Source organism: Choristoneura fumiferana, chromosome 7 (assembly GCF_025370935.1).
Source record: "Choristoneura fumiferana chromosome 7, NRCan_CFum_1, whole genome shotgun sequence".
NCBI classification, from domain to species: domain Eukaryota; kingdom Metazoa; phylum Arthropoda; class Insecta; order Lepidoptera; family Tortricidae; genus Choristoneura; species Choristoneura fumiferana.
In genome coordinates, this window is record NC_133478.1 from 16,111,219 (window position 1) to 16,138,496 (window position 27,278).

Below are 27,278 nucleotides of genomic sequence, written 5' to 3' on the forward strand. Positions count from 1 at the left end.
TGATTATCTACTGCAAAACAGACTAGGTCTTAGTGACTGTAATAACGAAAGAAGAAAAGGAGGAAAAGGAGGTTGCGAAGGAATTCCTAAAGCGCCAATTCCTAAAAGTTTACCATAGTATTCACGCGTTTAATGGTTAAACTCTGGGATGTTCAAGTGCTATTAGCCAAGCCATGGCGTCTCTGACAGACACTTTAGCTGTTTTGATAGATCATCGAAAATGCCCCTTTTTGTCTCGTCTTATTCGTTAAAGTTGCGCACGGGTTACAGGACAGCCTATTCAAGTGATTTTTGTAATTTATATGTCGATATTTCATACCGACAAAGCCGTGGTGGCCTAGTGGTGGCCTAGTGGTTTGACCTATCGCCTCTCAAACAGAGGGTCGTGGGTTCAAACCCCGGCTCGCACCTCTGAGTTTTTCCAAATTCATGTGCGGAATTACATTTGAAATTTTACCACGAGCTTTGCGGTGAAGGATAACATCGTGAGGAAACCTGCACAAACCTGCGAAGCAATTCAATGGTGCGTGTGAAGTTCCCAATCCGCACTGGGCCCGCGTGGGAACTATAGCCCTAGCCTTCTTGTTCTTAGAGGAGGCCTGTGCCCATCAGTGGGACGTATATAGGCTGGGATGATGACTTCATACCGAGCGAGCTATGCTGGGCATCACACTTCTTGAACTCATCCACAATTGTAAAATTCGGAAACGGACTGGAGTTGTGGATGTGGGCAAGAGAGTAATACAATTGAAGTGGAGATGGGCGGGTCACTTGGCGAGACGCACTGACAACAGGTGGTCGAAAGCAAGTGGTGGCCAAGACTGAGTCGAAGAACGGTGGGCAGACCTCCGGCCCGTTGGTTGGATGTCATCTGGCAGGCGGTTGGTAAACTGTGGATGACACTAGCATAGGACCGGGCAAAGTTGCATGAAAATGAAGAGGCCAGCATGTGGATGTGGGCTGGTTTGATTGACCGAGCCATTGTCTACAACTGTACAAGGCTCAAATTTGGCCTCACTTGGAGTATTACTCACATCTTTGGTGTTGGTGCCCCTCAATATCAGCTCCTCCCACTTGATCGTCTACAGCGTAGGGCGGCTCGTATTATCGGTGATCCAATTCTCTGGGAAGCTTGACCCTCTAGTTCTCCTCAGAGATGTTAGCTCTCTGCGTTTTCTATAGGTTCTACAACGGGGAGTGCTCCGATGAACTCTTCGGGCCGATCCCGGCTGCTAAATTCCATCATCGCACTACTCGGCATAAAAGTAGCTTCAATCATCATCATCTTGATGGGTGGCGGTCATCCACCGTGCGGTTTAAACATTCCTTTTTACCTCGCACTGTCGATTCTGAGCAGGAAAAACCATATTTTTTCCAAAATAAAAAAAGAAGCGCACAAGGTTTTGTGAAAATGCCCATTTATTGTCTTCGTTCTTCTTACTTACGATATTTCCTAAAAATCGGTACGATCATTATAGGTATTTTTTTGACGATTCAGTAAGTATTTGGAAAGGACCCTGGACCTAAGGTATAAAAAAAGTGGTTTCAGTGAAATATCCTGAGATTTTTATATGATATAGATTTCAAACCTAAACAAAATTCTCTAAAAAACTAAACTACTTGTAAGCTCTGAAAGGGACTCAGGAACAGAGGTAGCACCCTTGAAGACTTTTGTTCAGATTATGATTGGTTTTTTGGAGTTTTTTTGTATTTTTTATTTCAACTCCAAATTTGTTACTTTTACGGGTATCCCGTGAAACCATATCGAAAATATGTACAAACTGAGACATGGATGCACAGAAAAACCAGAAAAAAAGACCAGCGCTGGGAATCGAACCCAGGTCCTCAGCAATCAGGACTTTTGTTCAGGACTTTGAGATCTATAACATATCAAAATCTCAGGATATTTAACTGAAACCACATTTTCCAAACTTTAGGTCCGGGTCCTTTACAAAATAACGGAGTCACGAGAGTTGTGTCGAAAATGTAAATAATTTCTAAAAACTCGTAAGGTCTGCCAGAGAGAAAGAGAGAGAGAGAGAGAGAGAGAGAGAGAGATACACATATTCGATACATAAGGTAAATACACTGAGAAGGAAAAGAACTCGAATAGTATAAATGGGCTCTATTCACTCAGCATACTATTGCGGTAAGCCGCAACGCTGGTATTCAGTGGGACCCATTTAAAACTAAACACAAAAAACATACGCATAGTCACTGCAAGCTCACACACACAGCCACTAAGGTAAATGTCCGAGTGCTCGACACGCGAATGTCCAATAGACGACACCTTGCTGTCATATAAATATGCATCTTTAATCTTATGTCATTATCAATAAATTTATTGATAATGACATAAGATTAAAGATGCCAATTATTAGGACAGTGACTAGCAATCGTACGTTTACCTAAGTTATAATTTTATCTACAGCCAACAGGGCCGGTGCCGCTGCAGACTCTGCGGAATGGCTCAAACGGCGCAAATATGTAGGCATCAGTAGTGCCTACATTTTTGAGCCGTTTGGGGTAGAAACCATGGGTCCTTGGGGTTTGAGTGCTTTTAATATCTATAAATCATTGTCGTCCAAATTGATTACGGCTTCGGGTGACCAGAGGGCTGGCTTTTTCTTAGCACAAAGATTAAGCATTGCCATACAGCGTGGAAATGCTGCCAGCCTTCTGGGCACCTTACCATCTGGCAGTGATTTTGGGCAAATTTTTTATTTATAATTTTAGTTTGTATGTAGTTTTAGTAACCTTTATTTTGTTTTATATTATAGAACTATCGATGTAAAAATTAAGTTATAATTTTAAACTTTTTAAATATATTATTATTTCCAATGCAAAGGCTTTTCCCTCTGTACACGGGTTAAGAAAGCTTCAAACGAAAGTGATTTATAACTGCTATTTACTTTGACAGTTTTATTAGTCTGACCATTTTTTTTGAAAAACGAACAACAGATACAGTTTAATTTTAAGTTGAAAAGTGTTTTGTGTAAATTAATACCTCTTCTTTGGTTCTGATGATGTTGATGTGCTACGGGGCTTTATATAGCGAACAATCGATATACTTCTCTCAAAAAAAAAACAAATAGACACCTCCTCGTTGCTTTGTAATCATTATGAAAATTAGTTTCGTTCGGGCTAAAACTCGACAGCAAGCGTTTTCCTAGAGACAAGTCCAAGCTTAATCGATTTTTCATCCCCGAAAACCCCTACATATGCCAAATTTCATCGAAATCGTTGGAGCCGTTTCCGAGATCCCCGAAATATAACATTATATTATAACTAGCTTTTGCCCGTGACTTCGCCCGCGTGGAGTTCGGTTATCGCGCGCTGTTCCCTCGGGAACTGTGCATTTTTCCGGGACAAAAAGCAGCCTTTGGCCCATAAACTATATCTATGCCAAAAATCACGTCGATCCGTCGCTCCGTTCACACACTTTCGCATTTATAATATTAGAATGGATATGGCTCTGCTGGCCTAGTGGTTTGATCTGTGGCCTCTCAAGCATAGGATCTTAGGTTCAAAGCTCGCATAGATCTCTTGAGCTTTTCGAACTTCACGTGCTAACTCACATACGAAATTTACAACAAGCTTCATGGTGAAGGAACATTGTGAGGGATACTATTTTTAATTAATCTATTGTTTTCATTTTATTTTTCGATTTTTTAAGTTTTTAATTTTTTAATCTATTTGATATTTTCATTAAAACTTTGAAAAGGTAAAGGTAATTCTGAAATTTCAAATTAATTACAGAATGTTTCATGGAAACAAAGCAGCCTTTAGTAAAATAACCGATTCAGATTACAAAAGCAATGTATTTCGTTACATTTATATTCGTTATGTTCAGTTCCCACAAACTATGTATTCCTGAGGACGCAGCTGCTCATACGACAGTCACATTGATCAAGGTTTTTTGTCACTGTCCCTCTTAACTGGTGCGTGTGGGAACGAAGATTAATCACTTCGCCGTAGAATGCCCGGGATGTGAAATGATACGTCGAAATGACGCGCTCCGGAGCTCATGGTATCATTGTTTACAACATCTTTAAGATGAAGGAACTTGTGTTGCGTTTCATGTTAATTTCCTTATTTTTAATTTTTTAATTAATTTTAATCTATTTGATATTTTCATTAAAACTTTCACCTCTTGCACCTCTGAGTTTTTCGAAATTCATGTGCGGAATTACATTAAATTTACCACGAGCTTTGCGGTGAAGGAAAACATCGTGAGGAAACCTGCACAAACCTGCGAAGCAATTCAATGGTGCGTGTGAAGTTCCCAATCCGCACTGGGCCCGCGTGGTAACTATGGCACAAGCCCTCTTGTTCTGAGAGGAAGCCTGTGCCCAGCAGTGGGACGTATATAGGCTGGGATGATGATGATGATGATTAAAACTTTAAGGTAAAGGTAAAGGTAAATTCTGAAATTTCCAATTAATTACCAAAATGTTTCATGTAAACAAAGCTACTAGTAAATTCTGGTAAAATAACCGATTCAGTTTACAAAAGAAATGTATTGCGTTACATTTATATTCGTTATGTTCAGTTCCCACAAACTATGTATTCCTGAGGACGCAGCTGCTCATACGACAGTCACATTGATCAAGGTTTTTTGTCACTGTCCCTCTTAACTGGTGCGTGTGGGAACGAAGATTAATCACTTCGCCGTAGAATGCCCGGGATGTGAAATGATACGTCGAAATGACGCGCTCCGGAGCTCATGGTATCATTGCTTAAGGACATCTTTAGGATGAAGGCGTCTTGTGTTGCGTTTCATGTTAATTGTTTATTTGAAGAGGTTTTTGAAAGAGAGAGCCCTAAATATTTTAATTTATCGAATAAAGCATTACTTTGTGGAGGTTCATACTAAAGAACTATAAACGAACTTAAACGACCGGATGGCAAGCGGTTAGACAACCTGACTACGAAGCTTGAGGTCCCGGGTTCGATTCCCGGCCGGGGCAGATATTTGTACGAATAATATTTTCGGGTCTTGGGTGTTTAATATGTATTTAAGTATGTATTTATCTATATAAGTAAGTTTATCCGTTGCCTAGTACCTATCCATAGTACAAGCACAAGCTTTGCTTAGTTTGGGACTAGGTCAATTCGTGTCAAGTGTCCCATGATATTATTATTATTAAACAATTACTTTTAGAGCATGAAACTACCGTGAGGGCCAATATTAAATGATATTGTACCGGATGACTCACGTCTTAAATCGAGTTTAGCTTGACATGTTTCGGGCTAATTCGCCGCATTCGGCGGGCAGCCGCCGAGTGGCGTAGCTTCTAGAAAGAAGGGCTACGAATTAGCCCGAAACATGTCGAGCTAAACTCGATTTAAGACGTGAGTTGTCCGGTACAATATCATTTAAGAATACTTTGCTCACCCGCGTCCTTATGATGACATCTACGTGTATGTAACAAAATTAAATGTGACATCCATGCAGCTCTCCGCCTCCAGGCTCTTGAACAAACACATCACACAAACCTAATTTTACTATACCATCACACTGCGCTGACCTGTTTCGAACCCAACCAAAGTTCATCATCAGAGCAAGACAACTGTTCACCACGCTACCGGTATGGGATGATGACTATGAAAACAAACTTTGTAATCAAATCTAGTAGTAAACATTAAAAAAAAAACACGTGAAGCAAAGTCAATTGAAATAGGATATTCAATTCTACGAAAAAAAATCACGCTTCTTAGTTCAACAAATCAACAACCAAATTAATTTTGCAAGTCTATATTAAACAACCAATTCCATATAAATTTGATACACATGGTTGAATTTGAACAAAAGATGAATTGTCGCACTATATTATTACTATGAGTTATTGGAACACGCATTCAATAGAACTCATTCAATTCAATTTAGTCATTTCACTGTTGGATTTACCAATTTCATCGAAATAGGATTTCATAATTTGGCGCCGTGCTGGTGAATAACTTAGTAATTCGATGCATAATTGTAAAATCAACCGATTTTAGTTTAGAATGTCCTTTGAAACAATAAAAACGGAATACAAATTGATTAAAATTCATGGTGAGATAGAATTCGTGGTGAGTTTAGTGGTAATGAGGGCTATCGCGTATGCATTCGCCGCTAGAGGCGCTAGTGTAGCGTAAGGTCTCCGAAATGTCAAATCTCATAGTTCTTGTATGCGGGTTTATTTATAATTAGAATAATTTTGTGAATATTTTGCAATACCTGAAATTAATTATTATGGTAAAATTAAATATCCGTTACGAGGCAATTAATGTTTTTATGTCTTGAGACAGTTTTGTCTTTCGGAAACCTTTGTCCTCCCTTTTTTCCCAACAAAACGAGACTACGCAACACTGTGGCATGCCCGATATTTTATGGTACGGTTTCAATATGGTATGGTATTACGTATGATTTTTATGTAATTTTTTTTTCACGCCCATATAAACTAACCACTATACCTACTTCAGGCAGAACTTTTGTCTACAGTGGCGCCAACTGGTGAGCGCGAAAACGGTAGCTCTCATTGCGTAGTGAAATAATGTAAAATTATTAAAGTATTTTCTAGTTTACTGCACATTTAAGTTCTGTTGGAGCTGGAATGTCTGTTGTAGTTTTGGATATGAAAAAAAAATGCCCCAATAGTTTCTTAGTCAAGTACACGAAAGACAGTTACCAGTATATAAGTGAAACATATACCATATTATAGTATATTATAATAATAGGATACAATCCTCTAGGAAGTGGAAGTGGGCGGGCCATATTTGCCGTAGGGTCGATGAAATATGGGGCAAAAAGTTGTTGGAGTGGAGACCACGACCAAGGGTTCAGGAACGTGGGGAGGCAGCCAGCTAGATGGACAGACGATTTGGTGCGAGCGGCTGGGAAGGACTGGATGAGGAGAACTCGGGACGAAACAAAATGGTCTAAAATGGCAGAGACCTTTACTCAGCATTAGGTAGATAAAGGTTGTGGAAGAAGAAGAAGAAGTGAAACACTTAAAAGCTAGAAACACACTGACGCCGGTGGCGGAGCGGTGCGGTGCGGTGCGGAGGCGGTGCTGGTTGTTGTAATATTCGAGCTAACGTGAAAGAGGGCACAAAGTCTGTGTGTTCCAAGCTAAATAAATGACCCAATGTAATTAGCTTTACCCTAGTTTATTTATTTATTCATTTATTTATTTGTGGCTGTTTATCCCATTGTCTATATTTATTTTAGACGTGTATAATTATGTACGTGTAGATATGTTTTTGTTGCATTTTAATTTTCTGATCTACTGTTAATGCACTACCTGCTGTAAACTGGTCTTTCCTTCTTTCTGTAAAACGGTTGCTTGGAAGAAATCGCTCTTAAGGGACAAGGCCGCCTATTGCTTACCTTGTAATTTTCTCTGTGTACCTGTTTTCTGTAACGCTTACTATTTCTGGTGTACAATAAAGAGTAATTGTATTGTATGTTACAGATTTGATCCGAGACTTAATTTACTTTTCGAATATGAAAGGAACGTCTACTTGATCTACCGGGCACGTTACTACTACATTATAACAGCTCATTTACTGAAGTTGTAGTAATTTTGATATTTGTGTATACACCCCTTCTTTCAACCTTTTAAGCAAAGTTTTGATTTCAACCATAGTTATTTTATTTAATCTCCAGTTTGTGGATGAAATTCAAAAACAAAACAGAGCTCTCTGCTAGAAATAATTCTGTTGGAACAACAGCTTTTTGAAACAAAAGTTATACTTTCAGATGGCTCAACTTAAATCCTACATTTTTGCTTCGATGCATGGAAAAGAAAGGATATATGTGGGGTGCGGAGTCACGGATTTCATTTGAATACATCGCTACAATGTAACAGAGTAGCTGGTGTGAATTACGAGCTTATAGCGTTTTATTGAACGTCGTCATCATCATCATCATCAGCCGGAAAACGTCAACTGCTGAACAAAGGCCTCCCTCATAAAACGCCACAATGAACGACAGCTCGCCACAGCATTCATCGGTTTCCCGCAATTCTCACGATGTCTTCAGTCCACCTGGTGGGAGGCCTGCCAACGCTCCGTCTTCCGGTTCGTGGTCGCCAATCGAGAACTTTTCTCCTTCAACGGTTATCTGTTCTTCGATCGATGTAGCCCGCCCATTGCATTGCAACTGCATATTTTTTCAGCTATGTCGCTGATTAGTTTTTCGACGAATTTCCTAAGTTATTGAATTTATTACAGACAATATTAAATTACAATGAAATCACGGGAAACGTGTACACGACAAGATAATTAAGTAAATTAAATTGAAATTGTACCTTTTTTTTATTCGACTGGATGGAAAACTAGCAAGTGGGTCTCCTGATGGTAAGAGATCACCACCGCCCATAGACATCTGCAACACCAGGGGTATTGCAGATGCGTTGCCAACCTAGAGGCCTAAGATGGGATACCTCAAGTGCCAGTAATTTCACCGGCTGTCTTACTCTCCACGCCGAAACACAACAGTGCAAGCATTGCTGCTTCACAGCAGGATTAGCGAGCAAGGTGGTGGTAGCAATCCGGGCGGACCTTGCACAAGGTCCTACCACCAGCGCCCACCTAGCCAGCACCTAGGTACTTTTTTTTAGTTAACCTGTAAACCAATAATTGCTTAAAGTGGCTCCGAAGCGGTAAAGTTTCGTGTGCTCTGCCTACCCATTTGGGAATACAGGCGTGATGTTTGTGTTTGTGTGTGCGTGTGTGCGTGCGTGCGTGCGTGTGTATGTGTGTCATCATCATCCCAGCTTATATACGTCCCACTGCAGGGCACAGGCCTCCCCTCAGAATGAGAGGGCTTGGGCAGTAGTTCCCACGTGGGCCCAGTACAGATTGGGAACTTCACACACACCATTGAATTGCTTCGCAGGTTTGTGCATGTTTCCTCACGATGTTTACCTTCACCGTAAAGCTCGTGGTAAATTTCAAATGCAATTCCGCACATGAATTTCGAAAAACTCAGAGGTGCGAGCCGGGGTTTGAAACCACGATCCTCTGCTTGAGAGGCCATAGGTCAAACCACCACCACGGCTTTTTTTTTACTCGGCCACCAAAGGGGTTTGTTACTCGGCCACTGCGGCTTTTTTGTGTGTGTGTGTGTGTGTGTGCAATTGCAATCATTATCATATCAGCTATAAGACATCCACTGTTAGGCATAAACCTCCCCGATAGAGTTCCAGTTGTATCTTTTGATTGCATTGACTTTGATATAGTTTAGTAGTTCAAGGGGCAGCAGCAGAACAGACCTGAGTGTTTCATACTAAAAGCTTGATACCTCCCTACGTTCCTGCAAAAATGGGTCTTGATAGACGGATAAACTCACAGACAGGTGGGCAAATTGATCCTATAAAGGGTTTCGGTTTTCCTTATAAAGAACGAAACCCTTAAAATGAATTATCCTAATTAAAATATGAGACATTAAGGGGCTGTTTCACCATCCATTGACTATTGTTAACTGACAGTTAAATGTGATGCCGTCTCCGTCTATTTGAACAAAACAAATAGAGACGGCATCACATTTAACCGGCAGTTAACACTAATCAATGGATGGTGAAACAGCCCCTAAATTTGTTTAATTTATCATTTAAAAATGACTCTCGACGCAAAAAGAATGGTGTGTGTCAGTATCCTGTCTGTGTGTCTGTCTATGGCACCGTAGCTCTTAAACGGGTGGAACGATTTGAATGCGATTTTTTATTTGAAATCACGTTTTCTAGCGATGGTTCTTAGACATGTTTCATCAAAATCGGTTAAGCGGTTTTTGAGATATTGAATGTTTAAGTGACAAAGTCGGGGTTTTGAAACTTTTTGTTGGTTAGGTTTTTATTTTCCTAATTATTATTCAACCTACTGAATTGCGCTGGAACTTTTAAAGCTTTCAAAGATAACATAGATTAAATGACTCCTAGTCATAAACTAAATGTCCATAGCAAAGGTATCTTTTGTTTTTGTGCATAACCCTTGTACTGCGCACCAATCCTTCTTGCACGGCGCTGTTCTTTTGTTTTCTTTTCTTGTTGCAATATTACAATGACGGCCAGCATAACTTTGCCCCTTCACTACAGTTTTCTCTCTTAAATATTCCGATTAACAGTCCGCAACAGTGGAAAATGAGGGTTCACCCGTAAATGGTTGCTGTAAGTCAATATTCGCTTAGCATTCGAATAGTTCATTTTACCGGTTTTTTTTTAATTTGTCGAGTAAAACCCTGAAACCTGCAGGTTCATGAATTAATTTAGCTGTTGAAGCAGCAATCAAATCGCGAGTTTCGTGGGTCGTAATTTTTTCACATTTAATAAGTAGTAAGGAAAACTGCTGAGTGTTGCACCGTTCCAATAGTTGTCGTCATTATTTTTTTCTTTAGCAGTAGAAATGACAGCCAGATTTCGTCTATCGGACATTTTCACGTCGAGCAGTGGGACAGTAAAGTTACCTTTCGTTTACTCTTAAAATTATATTCATCATCTTCATCTCGGCATAATATACGTCCCACTGATTAGGCCTCTTCTCGGAATGAGAGGGCTTGGACCGTAATTCCCACGCAGGTAAAGTGCTGATCGGGGTCTTCACACACACTATTGAAATTACACACTCATTGTAGTTTCTTTAAAGTGCTTGCTGGGTATTAATTTCATATAATTAATTGTAACAGTTTTCCATCGAATATTTTCAAAGATATAATATTCACGCTTATGACGCGGATAATTTTGAACACCGATCAATATACAGAAATAAATAGTTAATACCTATTGTAAGTGTCATAAACATTAGTATTTGTGGTGTGTAGCTAGTGACTGAGAACCAAGATAATTAATTCTAGTAAATTTTCTCCATCCCAGTTGGAATGTTACGTCGAATAACAAAGGTAGATTTTTCCTCAAACCTTTTCATTTTGTTGGTTACATTCCGATGAAAAGGGTATGATTGTGTCTGTCATCGTAGTATTAGCAACGGTGCAGGGATTCCGTTGTTACGCGGAAAGGCAGTTAAAAAGATTTATTTCAACCTTTCTGTCTGTGTGCGTCCACGTGCCCGAAATTAGGCAAAAGCTTTTTAAGGGTTAAAATTTGGTTTAAAGTTAGCCTTCTTGTTACTCATGACAGTGATCGTGATGGTCGATTGAAGATCAATAACAAACCCTGGTGACGACTTTCGTTGGAAATAGTATGGTCATTTTTCATATCGCGATGCTGGAGACTAAAATTCATGATTGGCAATAGAGAGTGCTACTGCCACTCTCAGATCAGGTAGATATCATTTAATAATAATTGTAAATCTGTTTAAAAAAATATTTACCTCATTGAGTTTCTTGCCGGATTCTTCTCAACAGAGGTTTTTTTAGGAAGTGGTAGATTTTTTTTTGACATTCATAAGTCAAAAAAAAAAAAAAAAAAAATCAAGTTTATAGGTAAGTAGGTTTACAGTACCTGGGGCGTCCCTTTAGGCTAAAAAGTGTGTTAGAACAACATTTTTTAACACTTATTAACAATATTATATTATAAGTAACAGTATTTTATAATAACTAATCAATATATAGAGTAACAAATAAATAAATAAAATAAATAAGCCTCGTAGATGTACACATATTAGGTCATCTAAATGTGACCGTGCAAGAAGTATAAGTGCTTGTTATAGCCTAAATTGAATAAAGATATTTTGACTTTGACTTTGACTTTGAGGTCTCCTTAGTCACCTTTTATGATACCCATGGAATTAGATAGATCCGTCGTATTCTAAAACCAGACACGGCACAGCTACTAAAGTAATTAGTAGGTATTACCAGTTCAGTAAAACTACATTGCAATATTATACTTATGAGGAATTTGGCAAAATACACGGAGTCCATTTTTGTATGGAAATCTAATACCTTTAAACGAACAATTGTAGTACATAAATATCTCGGGGATCTCGTAAACGGCCCCAACGATTCCGATGATTTTTTTTTCGGATTTTTCGTGGATGAAAAATCGATCCAGCTTGGTTTTATTTCTGGGAAAACGCTTGTTATCGAGTTTTAGCCCGAGCAAAGCTCAGTCGCCCAGGTATATAAGTTATTATAAGGCGAAGTTAAAAATTATAAAGTCTCTCCCCCTCTCCCAGGCGTGTGCCCCCCTCACACCCTCGAAAGTGTACCCAGATTGCGGTTTTATCACACACAAACATCACGCCTGTATTCCCAAATGGGGTAGGCAGAGCACACGAAACGGAGCCACTTTAAGCAATTTTAGGTTTAAAGTTTGATAAAAACGGTACAATACTGGCGGTTTTATTAGATTTCAAAAAAATCGTTTGTCCTATATGATAAGTGAGGTACAGAATGAAATAATACTCGATGAATTTGCTATCAATTAGTCATATATACAAAAAATCGTATCTCTTATAGTTTTGGCGCAATTACACACTAAATTTAAACTTTTAACGTTATTTATTATATTATTTTCTGTAAAAAAATTACTTTTGCTCAATACAAAAAATGTGTACCTACTACTGAATCAAATAATACTCTCTTTAAATGATTATTGAGGTACAATTTATTTCTTATTTATTTGAAAGAAAAAAAACTTCATCTACACGTGTAAAACTGGGTGCGTTTGTGAGACACATGTTTATTTTTAATCAAAAACCCATCGACATTACATTTCGCCTACACAAATACGACTATAAGCTTCATTACAAAAAGGTGATATTCAATTATGAATTATGAAATAATACTAGAGGCTTTTATTACATAAAAATCCTGCACCGTAAGCAGTAAACATTTTGCCATATTTCGTAATAATAACCGTTTTGATTATCTTATTATTAAGTACTAAATGCTTTCAGTATTCATAATAAAGCTCTAGTTTTATTAGCTTTTATAAACTAACGGGCGTTTTTATAGTTAAGTGCTATTTTATGGATTCTAATTGAGTAATATCAAGTAAATATTTTTTATTTAAGGAAAGTCAGTTGCGGAGGTCCATATCGATGGACGATAAATAATTACTTTGCTCATACGCAACTGTATATAACTATAGCTACGTCTATGCAAAAGTCATTGTATATAGTTAATTGATAAGTATTCTTACTTAGTGGTCCAAACTGTGATTGCGAATCGTTCTACCTTAGGTACAGTCACCAGCCCCAATATCTGACACAACAAGCGTGCATAAATATCCAATACGACTCTTTTTCTAAGGCCGTAAGGAAGTGTCAGATATTTTTGCACGCTCCCCTGTGGCAGATATTAATGCTGGTGACTGTACATCTTAATCAAACCCAAAAGTCCTTTTTTAAAGTTAAAGCAAATTGAAGTTCTATGTTCTTTACGCATTATACATAGGTATATAGCTATCTACTTAATGAACAGGATTCTTCAAAACTTACCTAATTAGAAGCCAAATTCTTTACAAGAGTCCCGAGTGTGTGGCGCGGTGTTAGGGGGAGAAACTGTTAATTACGAGGATATAATCGAACATGAACGAACTGATGTAGAAGAAAAGATGGCAAAGGTATGCTATAAACGTACTACGTACACTAGAAGAACTAATGACATCGTAAGAATTCTTACAGCTTCGCACGGATAAAAAAAAGTCTCTAACCAATGACTTTTCACACACATTTTTCAGCTTCATTCCCCAAAAACTATACCCGCGCGAAGCCGGGTAATGATCCATTTGTTCTATATAATAATATTTACTACATATTTCACCGTTAAAGATTTATAAACAAAATGTTCTATTTAAAATTCACAAAGGACCTTTTACGCCCTGTTATAATATATTTGAGTGAATTTTTAATACATTATCAAAGGAAAATAATGTAACCACAGTTTTCATAGAACTACGTAGCTAGTAATTTAATGAAAAAAAATTATAAAATGAAAGAGAGAACGTAAATATATCTAGAACTACGTCGTTATTTCTTCACTTTTCAAAAGGATTTTACATTGTGTTAGATGTATTCTTAATGCGTCCTAGAAATTGAAGCATAAAAAGTAATTCGTTCGAATCTAAAGGCATTATTCCGTCCACATCAGTACCAAGGAATCGAGCTTATCAAATGGATTATTTGAAAGACTTTCCTTTAGAATTTTCAAAGCCATTCGCGATATGTTTTGACTTGTTGGCAAAAGCTAACATATCGGTGCACGATCAAAAACGTGGTATTCGAAGAAATATAAGATCTTTGTTGTTGGTAGTTTGCTATGTTACATTTTATGTTTCTTTGGTGGTAAGTTTTGGTAAAGTTTTTACTGGAGAGCTAGGGTTTTACGAGCTCGCAAATTTACTACCTATTTTTATTGTGGCCACACAAGGTGCGTATAGTATTTAAAATTTGACTACCGTTTCAAAATAAGTTTTTTTTTCTGCACTCGCTTTGAGCCCTTGCACACCGCGTTTTTTAAACGCGCTTTCCACGCATTTATTTAAAAACGTATGTTATTAGTGCATTTGTCTTTCCATATAGTATAGGTACCGCGTTTGTATCGAAAAATCGCAGTCGTTTAAATAACGCAGTGTGCAAAGACCCTAAATTAAAATGATACATTTAGTACCCTACCAGACCAATTTATTTTGCTTGACCTTGTAACTCCATAATAATACACTTTTACTACATAATTACATATTATACATAACTTAATTATATCGTTTACAATCTAAGATTCTGCCCTCCTAAGCCAAAAGGCGCTATCTAAAAAAAACACGTTTGAGTTATTAATACTGTGTAGCTTAAAACATTCTGCATCACATGGTGTAAATGAAAGAAAAGCGATTCATTTTGAGATAGCACCTTTTGGCTTAGGAGGGCAGTTTATACTGATTAACTTTGTGCATTGCTTTGATGATCTAAAGGTAATAAATAAAACGGAACCACCAGCTTTTATTCAGTTCATTAAAAACTGAGATCTTCATTTAATCATTCAGCATAGGTTTTAATTTCACTCAATTAGCTTATGGCAACCTGCAAGTGATTGGTATGCCAGAGCAATCCATTGAAGCAAATTAATTCCGATCGTCCTCTGGTGTCCGTCCAATATCGTTTGAGACATATCCCTGAATACAAAGGAATTGGAAGACATCCAGAATAGAAAGACCTGTGATGTGTTGAGATTTTCAGTCACGCCAGAGACGTTGTTATACTGGTTGTAAAAGACCAGAATTTAAAGAGCTATGATGTGCATATAACGTGGTTGGAGTTACGGATGATTATATTCTGGATATTGATACACCTGGACTATTCAATTGAATGTAAAAATTTAGGAATAAGGAAATTTCGTTTGTAAACTTTCTTCTACGATCAGTGGGTATTTGGTCTTGCAAAAATATGGTTATTTTTAAAACATGTTTATTTTTTATTTTTTGGGTATCGTAAGTTGAAAAATTTTTCTATCGATTTTAACTTCCATAAATAGCTATTCATAATATACGAATGTTTTGAATGTGTAGGTGTGTGTATTTATTACACCTTCATGCTGAAATTTCATGGTACCAGAAAGTGATCAAAAATAGTTTGCAAATTTCGAAACCATAGCTCACAAACTTAAACTTTTTTTGCAAAAAAAAACGATTACCATTAAACTTATCTTTAACCAAATACTAGGGCGTATAAATTATTTTTTCAAAGTTTCTGTACCAAAATCTCAGTCTATTAAATTAATTAATTAGTGTCAGTTGAAATTTATTTAAAAATTAAATAATTTGTCATCATCAACATTTAATTTTCATCACATCATTTAGAGTCAGTCAAAATATATTTACTTATTCGATTTAGTCTATGAAGCACTTTATGAATGTCAAAAAAAAACTACCACCAGATTGGAAAAATATCTGTTAAGAACCCGGCAATAAAATCAACGATATATAAATAATGTGTTTTTTTTTTCAAACAGATCTAAAATGACTTTATTTAAAAAACTTACGTCAGAAGTATTTCACACGACTACATTGAAACATAGTAGAATCGCTATTTAAAGCAAGGCATGTCCATGACACAAAATCATTAATTTTTTTAATACGCTTTAGATATAATTACTTTTCCTACGTAGCAAATGTTTCCGATCACCAGGGCTGTAGACCTAAATAAAGTTCATTAACACCCAGTACATCGCTTCGGTATCTATAAATCAATCTTCGGTAAGCTTAAGCATTTTGTTTACTTTCGAAGTGACGACAAACAACTCTACTCAATAACAACACAATAACAATAAAACAATATTACACCGCCGTCCTTCGTCCTAAAAATATTATAATCCTCTGTGCTAGATGGGTCTTTATCACACCGTGAAGATATAGGGGAGTGTAGTTATTAATTTTAATTTGTACATCTTTTCCTTTGCACATCAGGCACTTGTCCCACCGCCGACGATGAGCGAGAAGCGAGCAGAGCGAGTAACTAGAAACGAGTGGGCGAGCAGTGAAAAGCGAGTGTTCGAGCACGACGGGCGATTACTCGCTCTACTCGCTCGAGCCGGGCGGCCGCCAAGCTAACAGCGCTGAGCGAGTATCGCTGAGCTAGTTTTATAGCTCAGCGAGTCTTATAGCTCTTGTCGCTGCGACAAATAATGTAAGAGCGAGTTCTCGCCGGAAGTGTGAACCGCCAGCGATCAACTATTAATATATGTGTCTCTTTTACTCACACAGGATCTTATATCTTTTGTTCGTTTCTTAAACGAGAAAATAGTCGATAGCCAATCGTTTCCTCGCTGGCGGTGAGACAACTGCCTCAAGGAAGACGTTAATTGTTGAACAATAACCTCTTAGACAGAACACCACAATTATGCCACCTGCACCTCTTCCACCTAGTAGGAGGCTTGCTAACGCTGCGTCTTCCAGTTCTATGATTACCACATAAGAGCTATCTCCTCCGGTGCCTCTGTTCTTTGAGCTATGTCCTGCTCTTTCTTCATGATGAACATGTGCTTTTAAATCATTGTTTTATTTTTTTTGTTAAATTAATAAGTAAATAAATTAAGTTGATTTGGATTCTTCTTACGTATTTATGTGAAGGACTATTGATGATTGTTTTTAAGGGTTCCTCAATAGTGGAAAATAAATCTTTATAGGATATATTATATTATCTCTATAGGATAAATTAGAGAAAAATATTTGTAGCGAGAATCTCAAATCTTTTTTTTTGTATTGATAAAATTAAATAATTTTGAAGATATTTGGTCGTCCGACACAAAAAAGTTTATGAAAGAAGTGTCGGACAAACTAATCGGCGTATCTGGCGACCAAAGAGCAGGATTTTTCTTCGCCCAAAGATTGAGTCTCGCAGTGCAACGAGGCAACGCCGCCAGCGTCTTGGGTACAATGCCCCGCGCTGCGCTGCCTTTGGAAGAGGAAGCCCGTTTTAGTTAATTTTATGTGTTTTTATTTTTATTTTTATGTAAAAATTAATTGTTTAAATAAATTTCCGGAAATACAAGACAAAAATAATCCTACGCGTATAGATCACAAAAAAACTGTAATACACCAGTAAGTCTTAGGTATTTAAAAACAACCTAGAACCGTAAGTAATATCTATCGAAGAAAGTTTGGACCATTGTGCTCAACCTTTTAACTCGTGCTAGTCCATATTTTTTTTAATGATCAGCCATTGAAGCAGATCTGTCTGTCTTGACAATAAGTGCAAATATTGCCGAAGACGTAGCTTACTGGCTCAGTAATAGCACTAATAGCCTATTTAGACTCTGAATACTCCTAAATTGTACTTATACGGGAAAAACAGAGGAAAGAAGTGAATTCCACTTCTTAGCAGTGTAGGCACAATAAAATATTCTCTTCTCGGCCTACACACGGCCCACAGCAGGGTAAGGCCTCGCCTCAAAACGAGAAGGCTTGGGCCGCAGTTTTGAATGCGGATTGTAAATTTCAAATACACAATTGAATTTATTACCAGTTGTGTGTATCCTCGCGATGACTTCCTTCATCGCAAAGCTCATGGTAAATTTTAAATGTAATATTGCACATAAATTTTGAAAAACTCTAAAGTGCGATCCCGGGTTCAAATTCACGACCCTCTGCTTGAAAAGACATAGGTAAAACCACTAGGCTACCACGGCTTTAAAGATCCTAATTGAATATTTTAACCAACTTATAAAAGTCGAAATTTTACCGACTTTTAAAATAAAATTTTACAAAAACGGCTGAACCGCTTTTATTTTTTTGTTTATTTAAGGAGAACCAACAGCAAACAAACAGGTGAATCACAGCTAAGAACCACCGTTAATAAACTCGCATTGTAAAAGAAACTGTATCGAAATCGGTCTACTGGTTTAAGAGCTACGATGCCACAGACAAACAAAAAGACATTGGCATCAAACTTATATTATAACACTCTTCTTTTTGCGTCGTGGGTTAGAAAAATTATAATCAAAATTTTCCAAAACTTACGGTGTGACTGTCATTTTATTGTATAATGCCTACATATCGAGATATTCCAAGGCTTGTGGGTAAATCCCCTTGTGTATATGACCACAAAACAGTATCATTAACAAAATTTTACCACCTGTCTCTGGGTAGGTTTAAATGGGTAGGCTTTGAAAAGGGTGGGCCTTGACACTCGTATAAGGCAGTTTGAACAAAAAAATACATGCTGTTTTGGTCTGGCTTCGCTAATGCTTCCATTCACATCTCAACTAATTTTAATACTAGATAACACTAGATAATTTTTTTTTCTGTTCTTTTACCTTTTTTTTATTCGACCAGATGGCAAGTGAGTCTCCTGATGGTAAGAGATCACCACCGCACATAAACAACTGCAACACCAGGGGTATTGTAGATGCGTTGCCAACCTAGAGGCCTAAGATGGGATACTTCAAGTGCCAGTAATTTCACCGGCTGTCTTACTCTTCACGCCGAAACATAACAGTGCAAGCAGCACCCACAGTGCAAAAGTGCGACTAAACATGAAGTAAACATCATTAAAAATCACAGCCCTTTGTTCACCCAAATCACGGTATCACAGTAATTTTGTATTATAAATTAATACGTGATAGGTTTGATTTTTGTCACAATGTCGCAATGAAATTTCATAACGTCAGAACATCAGAGCCGACAAACTTGCGGACGCTAGGTTGCGCTGATGTCGTGCACAGAGGCAAAACTAACGCTAACATGCGCCCAATATACACTTGCCACTTTGCCCCGTTGAATCGCGATGGACAACCTTTGCACCAGAAAGGAAATCTTAATTAAAAAATCTTATGCCATAAGTAAACCTATCTCTACTTATACTATAAACTAGCTTTTCGCTTATCGCTGTCTCACGGGAACAAGACATTTTTTTCGAGATCTCGCTCTCCCTTCCTAAGTTCTTAAACTATCTTCATACCAAACTCCATCAAAATCAGTTCAGCTATTTATTATTATATTAAAAGGTGGCAAACGAGATGGCAGGTCACCTGATGGAAAGCAAGCATGGCTGCAGCCCATGAACACCTAACCTAAGCCAAGTTACGGATGCGTAACTGGCCGTAAAAAGATAACAACAAAAGTTAGTTTTGCATTTATAATGTCGTTAGTAGTTTGGATGCAAAAATAAGGGCAGCATAAAGAGTAGTTGCATACTTTTATACTTTGTCGTTTTACAGCAACGTACTTAACACCATACAAATGTGACAAATGTGTTAAAACGACAAAGTATAAGTGATCCGCTACTTTTGATGCTGACTGTACCTATGCAAAAATTTGAATGCTATTAAAACTAGTTGTAAACTCTTGCTTGAATCCTGTTGTCGTACGACGCAGCTTTAACTCTACGACGATTGATTAATGTAATCTAAGGGGCTGTTTCATTTCTCCTGATATAGTTCCTGATATTTGTGTGACAAATATTTGTGCTGCCGTCCGTGTTTGTTCGAACAAAATAAACAGTATTAATATTCTACTGTCCTTAATGAAAATTAATAACATTAATGAAAAGACTCCAAAAAAACAATCATTAATGAAAAAGTTTGTAAAGATATTTCGATGTTTGCATGTTTGTTGTTCAATCACGCAATAGCAGCTGAACAGGTTTAGATGGAATTAGGAAAAAACATTCACAAAAAAACTGGATTGTTTTCATTTAATTTCCTTAATCACACTGCGTTATAAGACTGTCTAACCACTGGAGCGGAGTTAGATAGCGGAGCGAAGCAAGAAAGTAATGCGGAGCGCAGTTGCTGTTTTTCTATTCGCAGAGCTCATTTCTCCGCCTCGCATCCCCACTCCTCTTCCTCGCTTGATGTTTCTCAGTCCGCTTCCCGGTTTTCTACAATTTTTTAAGGCTACTTTACAACTCCTTATCCCCTGAAGGGGAGCTGAGATTTCATGCAATTCTATTGGTGGATTTTATCTTGCTGACCTCTTGCTCGCTTCGCTCCTGTGAACAGGCAGCCTAAATGTTACTCGTGACGATATTTCTAACCCATCCGAAGCCGCGAGTTAAAGCTAAGTATTCCATATTTTAAAGGTGCAATGAAGGGAATAGTGATCATTACAAATTTAGCAAAAGCCAGAATACTCATCAATGAACTTGGTGCAATGTGGAGGACTTCTGGATTAACAAGAAATCAAGTTGCCCGTAAGGGAATGATGCTGAAGAAGCTGAATTTGTGCAATGCAGGTAATGTTTTAAAATCATATAATTATCGTCGATGATACTGCTTTGCCGCGTAACCAACAGGCCAATCTGACAGGACCGCGTTAATATATCTTTGTATTTATGATATAACAGCCGTGAAATCTCAAATTTGCTACATTTATAGGTTACGCGGCATTATACCTTCCGCCGCCTAACTTTGCCTAAAAGTTCATTGCCACGACTGGTATCAAAAAACTATAAAGGTATAAATCCAATCATTGAATAGGCACTATACCGTTAAGCGATTCGAACACAATCCGGGAGTAACGTAAAGACGTCGCATAAAAAATGTATCTCAAAAATGCGTCAAAACTGAGTATTAAGTAATGAACTTTTAGGCCATTGTTAGTTTCGCAGCACTGCAGTATCATCGACGATATGTATAATAATCTTTGTCTTTACATAGTATTAAATAAAGTCACATCCCAACGTCTCTACGCTTAGGTAGATACAGGGAGTCTACGACCATGGGACTTAAAATCCAGGGTTCGATTCAGTCGCATAACTGATCTACTTTTGTTCTGCTATTTTTTAAAAATATGACCACTGTTTTTTAATTTTTTTCATACAAATTAAATGTAGGTAATTTTCAATGAATGCGATACTATACTAAATTGATTTGACGGCACATTGAAAAATGTTTATCTTAGAAATAAGTGTCCGATACACTGATTTAACGATTAAACTTTGAGGGTCAATAAATGATCTAAATTTAAGTTTTTTGAAAATGTTACAAAACAAAAGTAGCTTAGTTTTGCGAGTAGATCCGAACCTTGAATTTAAACTCCCATGGTCAGAGACACCTGTATATTAAAGTAAACAATTGATTTAAACGCCACCGTGCAGTCCTAAGTTAGATATTTTTTCACGAAAGGTTTATATAAAATCATACACATTATATTATAAATCTGTTTAAAAAAATATACCTCGTTGAGTTTCTTGCCGGATTCTTCTCAACAGAGGTTTTTCCGAACCGGTGTTAGATTTTTTTTTGACATTCATAAGTGCTTGTTATAGCCTAAATTGAATAAAGATATTTTGACTTTGACTTTGACTTTGTGACGCGTATCGGTTTTACACGTAGTATGTACCTTATCCCAGGTCAATTGCGTCAGTTTTCTCATTATATTTATTTATTTATAAATATATAATTGTTATAGAATGTATTCTTTTTTGCAGTTTTCTACTGGATGAACATAATTGGGACGTGGCAGTATATCTTAGTTCCATTGTTCGAAACTTTGTTTCGTGTCTTTATACTCGGACAGGACAAACAGTTGTTCCCTTTCATATGCAGTTTTCCATTCAACGCGAAGCAAAATTGGCTAGTTTATTTAGTGACATATTTTTACGAATCATACAGCAGTAAGTAATCCTCTACTACCAATCATTCATCATCATCAGCTGGAAGACATCCACTGCTGAACAAAGACCTCCCCCTTAGGAACGACACAATGAATCATGCAACAGAAATAAAAATAGTGATAATTTTTGTGAATTTCCGAGATAAATTAGTTAAGTCCTGCCAAAGATAATGGCAATAACTCGCGTATAAAAGCTAGTTTTTACTAATGTTATAAATGCGAAAGTTTCTGTGTATGTATGTGTGTTTATTTTTGTTATCCCTTCATGCTTGAAGGCTAGACGGATTTGGACGAAATATAGTATGTAGCTGAACGTCTTAAGCTACTTTTTATCCCGATATTCCCATGAGATCGAGAAATTTCGAATTTCACCCGCTAGTTTTAGAGTCATGAAAATTCGGTACGCTTGTTTTTATTGCAACGTTGACGATGGTCACGATATAATTTATGGGAATTCCCATAGGAATTCAGTAAAATCCCGAAATTCTGGATTGGTTTACGCATGCGAAGCCGCGGGTGAATCTAGTGAATAATAAATCTTAATGTTTTCAGTGCTGCATTTGATTTACATGTACCTCGGCGTAGAATTCCTCATGATAACTCTATGCTCCCATTTAGCAACGGAATTTGAATTGTTGCGTGAAGAACTTCTCCATGCAAGGCCAACATTGGAAACTATTGGTGTCTGGAATTGTAATGATTATACAAACGATTTACAGAAAGACGAGATGCAAAATGATGTAATAGAAGTAGAAGATGAAGTTAGACCTGATATTAAGGACGTTATAAGAAGACATCAGAAACTAATAATGTGAGACGTGAATAGGTTTATTACAATTATTTGTACCTCCATAAAAGCAATGATACTTGAGGGAGTCCTCGCTTCGCAGCAAAACATATTAAAAATATAAAAGTTTTTTGATTTCATTGTGGCTTATTATTGACTTTGATAAAATATGCTGAGAAATAAAATTTACTATTTTATTTTACATGTTTGAAAATTCTTGCAGGCTTACACAGATACTAGATGATACTTTCAACAAGATGGTATTTTTCAACTTGCTTTTTGCTACTATTACTATCTGCTTCTTTGGATTTGTTGCTAAGGTAAATCATCGTTAAAAAACTCCAGAAAAGTAATATTTTGAACCAACTTCAAAAGGGGAGGACATTCTCAATCTCAACTCATCCAAATTTTTTTTGTATTTCAAACGCATCTTTAAAACCAAAATATTGTTTCTCTCAGGCTATAATTAAAAATAGCTTGATGGCCCAATGTAAAAGGAATCGTTTGAAATAAACAAAAGCACAATACATATTTATGGCTTTTGTGACTTACAGAACTCGTAATATGAAACGAAAAAGCATTTTCAACCTTATTTTGTTATAGTCCGTTAAAATAATTATATATAACATGAACAGTAATTACTCCCTGTGGGAGGGCCGTTAGTTTGTGTTACGCAGGTATGTTTACCCGGCATTGTTTACATTAGGACCTTAATGGCGCGCAAATGTAATTTCTTAAGATAAAGTATTATTTTAAAAAAGTGCTTCGCGTTTACTTTGTTTAAGGCCACTTAAGAGATTGTCTCTACCGTATTTAACTATACGTCTATATGTCGTAAGAGATTCGAGATTTGTCGTAGAGATTTAGAGAGTCGGGATTTGACCCTAACATAATCCCGATCAATGTGAGCAAACAAGTGGAATGAAACTATTTTGGAGAACTATGTAACAAAAGTCCTCTAATTTCGATCAAAATTAAAACCAAAACAATACGGCACTCATTCCTTGAAATCTTAGTAAGTAATGCAATTATCACAACAATTCACAGTAACTTAAAGAAAAGCATCTATAGAAAAGCATGTATTATTATTAAGTAAACACACTCGTTCAAATTCACAATTTAATATCTATATTCTGTATCCATTCGATTGCGTCGTTGCCAAGGGTAAGCAGGTCTGCCAGCTGACCATCGTACTTAGTGAGTGGGCAGTGAGCAATGATGTGCTCGATGTCCTGTACTGGGGCTCCACACTCACATGCTGGTGACTCTCTCCACCCACATTTGTCCATAAATGCTCGCCTTTGGCCACATCCCATTCTCAGCCTGTTCAACTGGCACCAGTCATTCTACTGTACTTGTTGCTATATGCGATCTCACAGTGCTAATGAACTAAAAGAATTACTTTGCTCACCCGCGACCTTATAATAGCTACGCTTATGCAAGATATGCATGTTCATGCAGTTCCTCCACCTCCACACTGTAAGAACACACACAAATCACACAAATCCATCTACCACCATCACCACACTATACTGACGCGTTTCAAACTCAACCAGAGCTCGTCTTCAGAGCAACACAATCGTACACCATGTTACCAGATGTTAGACTCCACATCTACATCTTGTCTAAGCTTGTCTTGCATAAGCGTAGCTATCATAAGGTCGCGGGTGAGCAAAGTAATTGTTTAGTTCATTAAGAGCGTTTATACCTGCTGAGCTGGCAACGTTGCATTTTTGTTAGTTTTTCTCGATTATTCCATAAAAAAATAATTAAAATTAAAAATTAGAACTGTTCTTAATATAATATAAGTTAATGTCCTATAATTATTCTTGATACACTTTTATATTCTTTAAAAACGAACAAATGTTTATTAACGGTTTTTTAATAAAATAAAAGTCTATCACGAATAATTATTGCAGTAGACATATTAACTTATATATTAAAAACAGTTCTAACAGACCACATTTTTAATTATCATTAATTTTTATGGAATAATCGAGAAAAACTAACAAAAATGCAACGTTGCGAGCTCAGCAGGTATAAACGCTCTTAATATGGACCTCCGAAAAGTTACGCCTGATTCAATAAATGATTCATTTAAGGTACATGTGAGTTTTTTTTTACAGATTGCTCGAGATCCTCCAGAAATGGCAAACAACTTCGTTGGCGTAGTTGCCTCTATGATACCAATATTTAACTTGTGTTACTACGCCGAAATGCTATCAGGAGCGGTTAGTGTTAATTTGTGCTTTAAATAAACGTTGTTTGTTCATACTTCAAGTAGTACAGTCAGTGCCCTAACACAAGTATCCACTTTTCTATGCAGCTGGTATGTAGTTACATAAGTTAGGGAACCGACCGTACTATAACACGATACTCGTACACGTACAGTCATTCATTGATAAGTAGGTAATATTAGCCTCCTAGAAACTTGAAATTTGGAACAAAGGTAGCCCTTATAGCACAATCAGTAAGAGATCTTTGAAAATCTTAATTTGTATGCATTTTTGAGACGCGCACTGCCAACAGTGGTGCTACAAATTGTGATATACGGGTAGTTGTAAATAGTTGGATATGTCATTAGCGAGGGTAGTTCTCAAGATCGTGTTCTTGCAATACAATTTGATAGCGACGGACGTGTTTTACTGCTCCTCCTTCATCCTGAATCCTGGACTGCGTCAGATATTCTTCAGTGGCGACGAGGAAAGCCCGAAAGCCTTAGAGCGCGAGTCTGACTTGCACTTGACTGGTTTTGTTATACTCGGGGCACTCGGGCCTCTGATTGGGCCCCGCGATGCATTGGGCCCCTCTAGTCCCTACCTTTACTTACCAAACGATAAGCGATAGCAACTTCACTCTCACCTGAAAATCAGGCTTGTGCCCAGGGCCTCTAATAGGTGAAAGACGGTCCTGGTTATACTAACCCCCTGTTTCACCACTCATTGATTAAATTTATTTGACGGATAAATGTGATGCCGTCTCTATTTGTTTTGTTCGCATAGACGGAGACGGCATCACATTTATCTGTCAAGTAAAACTAATCAACGGGTGGTGAAACAGCCCCTTAGCATAATGAAACACTATTAGTTTATTTTCTCTAATTCCTTTACATTCTAGCAACAAAATAGGTATTCTTTATTTGTTTATCTTTATCGAAAAGAAAATGTTCAGCTCGTACTGTCTTATAAAGTTAGTTTTTGTACAAAAAATTCTAAATACCAGCGTTGTTTCAGAGCGCCGGGGTCGCTGACTCGGCTTATCATAACTTATGGTACAAAGGCGACTTGCGATATCAGAAGATTATTATTTTTATCATAGTGAGGTGAGAAAGTGCTACGTCGGCCATAAGGGTAGAGACTGTTTCGGTGGACCTTGTAGCTTATATTGCCTTATGTAACATATTTATGTACTACTAGGCGCAGTATACTCGTGGCTAAGCACGCGTATAGGTAGCTTTAGAGCATTTGCACGCCATGTTTTTTACGCGCCGTTGACGTGCGTATTAGAACCGCGCAGTGAAGCGCGTTTTTTTTTCATAGACAAGCCATACAAGTGGCGTGCGTATCGCGTTTGTGTCGATAAAAATGATTCTCTTACTTTTGAATCTTAGGTCCCATCCAAAGAAATGGTGTGGCTACAACTTGTTGTTCATATTATTTCATAGAAACCTCATTACATGGCGTAATGTACCTGTTAGTGAATATACACGCGACAAGATAACAAATGTCGGCTACTCCAAAAAAGTTTAGGTGAAAAAACATAAAAGTGATATAAATGTGCGGGGCGGCGGCAGAAACGCCTCAAGGTCACAATAGCTGTCTCGGTGCCCAATAATTTCTTTGCTTCGGCGTCGAGACCTAGTCCTTGGGTAAGGGTGCGCTGGAGCTACACAGGGAGCTTTAAGGGAGCAACCCTTTTTCTCGCGCAAAGAATCTCAATCGCAGTTCAACGCGGGAATGCTGTGCGTGATGGGCACCATGGCACCTCTCTTTTTTAATTAAAGTTTTAGTTTTAATTTTAATTTAAAAGAGTTTTAGTCCATGTATATTAAATTTTCTTAATAAATCAAAACATAAAAGTGATATATTTTTGGCCGGTACTGTAACTGTCTTTAGTTTACAAATCTTACAATGGTCTGTCTTATCACAGTAATATGCTGCTTACTGCAGCCCGTCCTTTTTAGGATTATCCCTGGTTATGTAAGTGACCTAATTTGTATATTGTTGGGAGATGAGGGGTTAAGTCTTGAGAAATATTAGTTATGAGTGTGAATTTTTCAGATTTTGGAGAAGGAAGTTTTCAAATTTTTGGTACAAGGGTTTGCAGCTCGGCTTCTTTAATTTTTTTCGTTGTAATTTTCAGGTCTCAGATCCATGTTCATTGACATCTATGAAATATTCGCCGGTCACACTTAACACTTTTACTACGGTAAGTACGTTGCACTCATTTTTTACAAGTCCCGTTGTCTGTCTGTATGTCTGTCTGTAATCAAATCTTGC

General features: G+C 37.4%; 1 protein-coding gene across 2 annotated transcripts; it reads left to right on the forward strand.

Moving 5' to 3' along the window:
- The first annotated feature begins 14,002 nt into the window (after positions 1–14,002).
- On the forward strand, positions 14,003–26,105 carry LOC141429451 (odorant receptor 85c-like). Of its 2 annotated transcripts, none has more exons than XM_074089758.1 (7): positions 14,003–14,314; positions 20,458–20,610; positions 21,808–21,993; positions 22,545–22,803; positions 23,003–23,099; positions 24,906–25,010; positions 26,013–26,105. In XM_074089758.1, the coding sequence occupies exons 1-7, from the start codon at positions 14,059–14,061 to the stop codon at positions 26,103–26,105; spliced, it is 1,149 nt and encodes a 382-aa protein (XP_073945859.1). In that variant the 5' UTR covers positions 14,003–14,058. The 2 variants fall into 2 exon arrangements, with proteins under 2 accessions (XP_073945859.1, XP_073945860.1); XM_074089759.1 differs by having other exon boundaries at positions 14,147–14,229.
- The last annotated feature ends 1,173 nt before the right edge of the window (positions 26,106–27,278 follow it).

Excerpts from the sequence above, each read along its gene's own strand:
- LOC141429451 (XM_074089758.1), top strand. The coding sequence starts at position 14,059 with ATGGATTATTTGAAAGACTTTCCTTTAGAATTTTCAAAGCCATTCGCG. Across the intron at positions 14,315-20,457 it reads TTTTATTGTGGCCACACAAG|GTGCAATGAAGGGAATAGTG; the intron begins GTGCGTATAGTA and ends CATATTTTAAAG. Across the intron at positions 21,994-22,544 it reads TTTTTACGAATCATACAGCA|TGCTGCATTTGATTTACATG; the intron begins GTAAGTAATCCT and ends TAATGTTTTCAG.